This window comes from Ictalurus punctatus, chromosome 11 (assembly GCF_001660625.3).
Source record: "Ictalurus punctatus breed USDA103 chromosome 11, Coco_2.0, whole genome shotgun sequence".
Classification (NCBI taxonomy): Eukaryota; Metazoa; Chordata; class Actinopteri; order Siluriformes; family Ictaluridae; genus Ictalurus; species Ictalurus punctatus.
The window spans coordinates 25016199-25023698 of NC_030426.2; the positions used below are offsets into that span (position 1 = coordinate 25016199).

At 44.2% G+C, this 7500-nt stretch overlaps 1 protein-coding gene across 1 annotated transcript in view; it reads right to left on the reverse strand.

Annotated features, from left to right (window-relative positions):
• Positions 1-5406: 5406 nt before the first annotated feature.
• The window catches only part of LOC128634010 (tissue factor pathway inhibitor), a 7453-nt gene continuing 5359 nt past the window's right edge, over positions 5407-7500 (reverse strand). Inside the window, exons 4-5 of the mRNA XM_053683527.1 lie at positions 7238-7411; positions 5407-7086 (exon numbers count right to left, since the gene is read on the reverse strand). Coding sequence (XP_053539502.1) covers positions 7058-7086; positions 7238-7411 — 203 coding nt within the window. The 3' untranslated portion in view covers positions 5407-7057. The remainder of the gene's footprint in view (positions 7087-7237; positions 7412-7500) is intronic.

Consider the following 7500-nt stretch of genomic DNA (forward strand, 5'->3'; position numbering starts at 1 on the left):
CATCCAACTCCAAGTCACTCTAAATTCACCTGCTTGTTTAAGAGGCATGCATGCTTGTAGTAAATGCATTCATTTGGCTATCATTTACGTGAACCGGCCCGATTTTACGCTATTAAACATCACAGAATACCGAAACTGTAAAGCCGCCATCATAAAACCACGGCGGCTAAAATGACAGTGACTGTCCTGAGAGTCGAAATCCATCCGGAATCGTATGAGAACGTTATGCGTTTAAAATCACATCGGTTCACGCCACCCTCCCAAAATGACTCCTTAAACAAATAAATAAATAAGTTTGACTAGGGGCTGATCCCATTTCTATGATGGCTGTTACTATGGCAACCGGTCTGCAGGTTTAACTGTGCAATCAAAAGAAATGTTTTTAAAAAGAGAGAGAGAGAGAGAGAGAGAGAGAGAGAGAGAGAGAGAAATAAATGAGCCCATCTGCATGTCCCTGAGTGTGAGAAGGGATCAGGTCTGCGGGAAAAAAAATCCCCACTGGTGTTTATTGGGCATAAATGGAAACAGATCAGAAGTTCAAAACGTTTGGTGTTTATATATATATATATATATGTTGTATTTAAAAGCATCTCTAACGTACAGTATATACAGCTCACACAACAATAAAGTGAAAATGCTCCACAGATGGAAGAAACATGATTGATGGCTGTCACACACGGCAGGCTGGAGATGAATCGAGGAGAGAAGCAGAAGGTGCAGGAGCACGCCGAGTTGTACATTCGCAGGAAGCATATGTTTACATCTCCGTCTCTCCATCCATCATCTTTTCCCTCCTTTCTCGGAACGGCTATTCTGCACATCTTATTCCTCTCTCATCATTTCTGCATCCGAAGTTGAAAGCTATCGGATGCCTAGATTGAGTTCCTTCACCTGCTCTGGAAGACATTTGTTAATGTTCTGCGACCGACCTCACGGCCGCGAGTGCCAAGGAACACACACTCAGAGACGTCAGGGCTGCGTCCCAAACCACACAATGCACACTGTGTAGTATGCCTAAAAAATAATGACACGGACGGCGCGCTGGAAATACGGGTACGGGTATGGGACCCGGCCCGAGAGAATGCCCTGCTTAGGTTAGAGAATAAATAAAAGTCTTACCTGAAAACAGAACGCTAACATCTCTGTTAGTACTGAATCCTTTTTCCTTACTCCCTTATGCTGGCTCTCTCTCCACATTAGTTACAGCTTCTGCCAGGCAGAGTGTAGACGGACTTCTTTTGTGCCTAAAGCTGGGGTGCGATGACGTTTCCGACGTATCAGAGCCGGAGTATGACGTATGCGCACAAACTTACTGCCGATACGGACCACAAACTCCCGACACAGCGCTGTGAAGTACTATTGTAGGATCGTCATGGAGACGCACAGCAGCTTAGAAACATCAGATTGTGCCGTATTACGGTATGAATCATTACGTCATACGGTTTTTTTTCCCACGCTCATTCAATCATCATGGTTTTATTTGTCATTTTCAGCTGAACTTCCTACACACTCAAGCTTCATGTAGAACAAAATATGATAACCATTTTTAAAAAATCTTTTTAATCAGCTGATGAAATTTTTTTTTCTTCAGTTTTAACCACAGCAGTACATGTGAACTCCCTCCATTGCATCTGTGGTTTTCAGACATAAGGACTAAACTGTACCTGAAAAGGGAAACGGTCTGCACTTATGTAGTGCTTTTTTAACCTTAGTGGTTCTACAAAGCACTGGTTCTCATTCACACACACCAGTGGTAGCAGGGCTGACACGCAGGGCGCTAACTTGCCATCGGGAGCAACTTGGGGTTCGGCGTCTCGCCCAAGGACACTTCGGCACGTGGAGTCACATGAGCCGGGAATCGAACCCTACGATTAGTGCACAACCCGCTCTACCACCTGATCCACAGCCGCCACAAATGTGGTGTGAAAAGTGAATGCAGTGTAAGATTTAAAACGCAATCACAGCACATAATCAGATTTTCATTCATCCCTTCATCTTGACTAGGCGCTCTATCCTGCTCAGAGTTCTGAAGCCTATCCTAGGAACCCTGGGTGTGAGATGGGAATACACCCTGGACGGGACGCCACACACTTCAGTCATTCACTTTAGTCCTCCTGCCAGCGTGTTTCTGGGTTAATGGGAGCAACCCGGAGGAAACCCACATGGACACGTGGAGGACATGAACAGAAACTACACACAGACAGGAACCGAAGCTACGAGGCGCACCCGGGCGCTAAGCTCAGGATCCTAAATTTCCTAGGAACTATTGATGGCTTGACAATTCTCTTAATATTATTTTCATTACAGTGCATCATTACCAGACAGCGAAACTCATGTAAAGGGAACGTAAAGAAGCATGACGGGTTAACGAGCACTTTTAGATGTACACCATCTTGTTCCATGATTTATCTCATGTTAACATTTCTCCCCAAATTCACCCGAATCATAACAACAACTGACTCACAGAGGAATAAACACCAGTAGTCACATGCCTGTGTGTTTGAGGGGCATTAGATTAAATAGGGAATGCATGATGATGATGATGATGATGATGATGATGATGATGATGGTCTACTTCGGATAGTTCCATTAAATAAATCCATCAAAAATCAAATCTGGGACATCAAAACAACACATTTAAAACAGTAGGAGAAGAATGAACAGCACAACAGCAGTAGTGGCACTCTGTAACGGGACACACTGTAATGCACCGATTCACTGACTGTATTTATATATTCGTCCTTCCTCCCTTCTGGCAGCTCCACAGGCATCATGAGGAGGTAAACGGATCGCGCCGGTGTTCTCAGCACCGATGGAGTGAACGCGTCAAGCTTCACGCGCTATTCATCATCACTTTCGGCTAGAACCCTGCAAATGCATATATATATATATATATATATGTACATGTGTATATATGAAACATATCTCTATATATAAAGAGTAATGCCAGCGCGAGATTTGTTACTCACCTCGTCCCGCGTGCAGGAGTCGCGGAATCACGCGCCGGGATCTCCCCCCTGCTGCTGCTGCTGCTATAGGCTACATGGCACTGCGGCGCGGCGCGCTCCTCCTCGCGCCACTCTGCGCTCTGGCTATCCGATCCGCCCGCGCGCGCGCGCGTGACGTGCCCGTCATGTCATGATCTCGCGCATCACACGGTCGAGTACATCAGCGGGGGATCCTACGGCACCGGAGGCGTGCACACGCGCGTGCCTGTGCCTGTGTTTGCGCGCGCGTTCTTCTTTATCCCCCCCCACGTCCTTCTTCCATCTATAACTAGTGTTGCAACCGGAGTGTTTGCTGTCATTTCGACACACACACACACACACACACACACACACACACACACACACTGTGGCATCTGCTTGGTTGGAATGAAACCCTGCACGCACACCGGACCTTTCCGGATAAGATCAGACACCCCCTGGCTTAGACATTCACCACATGTGCTATTGTTTTGGATTTTGGTTCTGTCTCATCACTGCTCTGTTCCCTAACGTCTTCACCTGCCTGGTGTTTGATCCCTGATTGGTTTGCTTGTTAAATCCTCGTTGTTTCCCCATCCCTCACCATGAAGTCTTGTTGGGAATTTCTGTCTGCAGCAATCACACAGCTGACACAGATGCAGTGCAGAGAGGTCAGTTTGAAAATCACAGAAGCAGTCCTTTAGCTTGCTGTCCTACATTTCCCAGACAATTCTCACAGGCAGTTCGAGGTTATTTTAATACAATGGAGAAACGACAGACATCCACAGTGACTCAGTACTCAGAGATATCACCTTTCTAACCATCCCCCCCAAAAAAGTCAGTAAAACTCCAGCAGGGATCGGAATGAAAAACAGTGAAATAACACTGAGAGAGTGAAATGTAAATAAATGAATATATATGAGATTATGGATGTTAAAATGGTAGTTGAGTGACAGATCTGGAGTGTTGGCTTAATTGCCCTCAATGCATTGCAATGAGATGTGGCAAAGTGATTTGTGACACACACACAGACACAGACACACACACATGCTCGGAGAGTGAATGCATACTGGGGACTGATTGCTGGGAAAACTAGCTCAGATTACAAAAACAGGCACCGAGTGATACAGAGTGGTAGAGTTTGTTGGGATCCTGTGGAATATGACTAGTTATACCCCAGCCCTGCTGAATTCTCGACTCTGATTGGTCGGACGGTGTTGATTAATTTTCTATAACTGCAGCTGGGAGACTAGCGCAGCTGCACATCAATACATCATCGTTTCTACGCTAAGAACTTACACGGGAATTTATGAAACAGATTCTATAAGTGTGTTGAACTGTCGATCTAGTTTTCTGCAAGGAGACGTTTATTTAACACTCTGGAAAGGAGTCTCCAGTGCCAGTGCCTTGTGACGGTCTTCGTGAGAGACGGGTCTGTGTAGCATGGCAAGCTGTTCGTGTTTTTACTATATTCACTCCGAGAGAGGAAAATTCGAGGCTGGTGTAGTTTTAAGAGGCGGTTTAAAGATGCTACTATCGCACAACATTAAATGTAACTGTAAATAGATAAATAAATAAATAAAAAGTCATCGTTGGCAAGTTGCTGTGGTGTAAGAGGAATAAAACACTTCGGGATGCGCTGTTAGAGGAAAACGATCCCTTGCAGGGCTGTTAAGGAGTGACTCTGCTTCATCACAACACGCTGTAGTCGATTCGTTACTTTTATAACATGTTCTATATTCCGTCCTCGGTACAATAACATCTCAGCACAGTAAGTCAACGTTGTGCCTAAAAGTTTGCACACCCCTTGTGGAACCTGTTCAATCTTAATACCGTTAACAGAATAAGACGGATCATAAAACTCCCACGTTGTTTATTTAGTCCTGTCCTGAATAAACGATTTCACATAACAGATGTTTACATACAGTCCACAAGACTAGATAATAGCTGAATTTATAAAAAAATTTACCCCGTTCAAAAGTTTACACACCCTCGATTATTAATCCCGTGTGTCGTTACCTGGATGATCCTCGACATGACGTGTTTACGTTCTGTGAGAGTTGTTCACGAGTCCCTTGTTTGTCCTGAGCGGTTAAAACCGCCCGCTGTCCTTCAGAATAAATCCTCCAGGTCGTGCACATCCTTTACTTTTCCAGCATCTTCTGCGTATTTGAAGCCTTTCGAACAGCGACTGTATGATGCCGAGATCCATGTTTTCACACCGAGGACGACCGAGGGACTCGTACACGACTATTACACAAGGTGCGAACGTTCACTGGCGCTCAAGAAGGCGACACGATATATGAAGAGCCGGGGGGGTGTAAACTTTTGGGCACGACATCTAAATAAAACCTTCCTTGTGCTTGTTTATTGAGCGTGTTCGCTCTATCGGCAGACTGAAGGTTGAAAGGGTCTAAAGAACATTGTTCCAGAGTCCAGACAAAGTCGACAAATTGAACATTTTAATCATTTTACCATATACAAGATGACATCATCAAACACAATCCACATTATAAATATGTCTGAAAAATAGCACCAGTTCTCTTTATTTTATTGAATTTCTTTCTTTTTTTTTAAAAAGCAAAGTGAACATGCAATTCAAGAAACATTCGTTTTCGATTCCACGCATGGGGGGGGAAAAAAAAAAAAAATACAGCTCTATATTTACAGTTACGGCTTCTCTATACAGCAGAGACGGACTGCGTACTAAAAATAGCAGCTGCGAACATGGCAGTGATGCTGCGCATATAAGCAGGCGTATCATCGCTTCTGTAATGTCATCGCAATTAGAGATGCACGACCGGCACGAGCATTTTCAGTCGATACTCCGCCCACGCTGACAAAGCACACCAGTACCACGGTTTAAAATGAGCTGATGCAAAATGTTTTATTATAAGGCGGGTGATTTTTAGACGTTTTATACACAGGCAGAATCCTGCAGCAGACTGTGTGTACTACAGGTCCTGCCTTTTTATAGCACCAGAGTAACGACGGCCAGAAAGCCGATCGACACAAACGCGGCGTGTATCGAGTGCACGATTTCAGTGGGGAAAACTGATGGCGTGTAATCATGTCTGGACTGTGGAGCCACTCACGATGGCTAAAGATCAGCGAGGGAACATGTTTTACAGATAATAACACAAAGTTGCACCATGGTTCCACTTTTAACAATTAAAAACACATACCCCACGTTGCTGCTACTCTATTTCCCCCCTCCGGTTTTTCTTTTTTACTGCGTATTCAGTATATTTATATCGAGCCATATTTTTGGTTTTAATTCACCATTGTAACCTTTATTTTCATTCTTTTTCTTTTCTTTTTTTTTTTTTTTTTTAAAAAAAAAGGGAAAAAAAAAAAAAAAACTCATTCATTTTTTTGTTAGATAGACCCTAAGGGTCCATGCAGTGTCTGATTGTTTATTGATTTATTTATTTATTTATTACACTTTTCTGGCCACAAGCTACAGAATCGTGAAGGCTGCCGATTGGCTCTCGGCACTTCTCTTCATACGCTCCCTCAGTTTGTATGCACGATATAGGCACTGCACTGACAGGCTTCACGGGATCCCGTCTTTAAAAATGATTAAAGAGTTTATTTTGAAACGGTGAGAGTTTTCTTCGTGGACTCTAAAAAATGAGGCGTCTCTTGGCCATGTTTATTGACGATCTCTATAGCGAATGCTAAGGGGGGGGAGGAGCCAAAACTGCGTCTCTGTGTGGACACGAGGACAAACGTAGAGAGGAGGGGGGAGGGGGGAGGGGGGGGGGGGGCAAAAAAACTAAACGTTTTCAACAATATACACCCTTAATTGTGCTTGGAAGTAGTGAATTCTTAATGAAATGAAATGTGATATATAATGAGTTGTGATATAAAATACGGTTGAACTTTTGTTGAAACAAAATAAATAAAAATGTTAAAAAAAAAAAAAAAAAAAAGGCGATAAAATACGATAAAGATGGCACAGGTGAAGACGGCTGTATTGTACGAGATCCATCAGGCGAGCGTGATAAGAACACTGAACACTGCTGTGCTGGAGAGAGTGTGTGCGTGTGTGTGTGTGTGTGTGTGCGTGTGTGTGTGCGGTCCCGTCATTACCGTCCGCTCATCGACCCCAGAGCATCTAGAACACACACATCAGACAGGAATTACATTAAAGTTGTGTAGCGTAAAAACAAAAAAACCCCCAAAATCTCAACGAGTGTGAGAATGAAACTGGTGTTTGTGTGTGTGTGTGTGTGTGTGTGTGTGTGTGTGTGTGTGTGTGTGTGTACCTCCGCTCTGTTGTAGGCAGTGTTGTTCACACTCCTCTTTGTGTGCGTAGCGGTTAGCGTTTCCTCCGCAGCCGCTGTAGATGAAGGGTCTGCACTCGCTCACCTGAGAGTTAAAGTACCAGCGAAGAGTGTATCTGGAGCACTCGCCCTCATCCAGCGGCAAGATGCACGGATCTAACACACACGCACACACACACACGCACACACACACACACAAAACCAAAATAATAAAGGAACAGCGCCAGAGAGAAGCTACAGTTTAA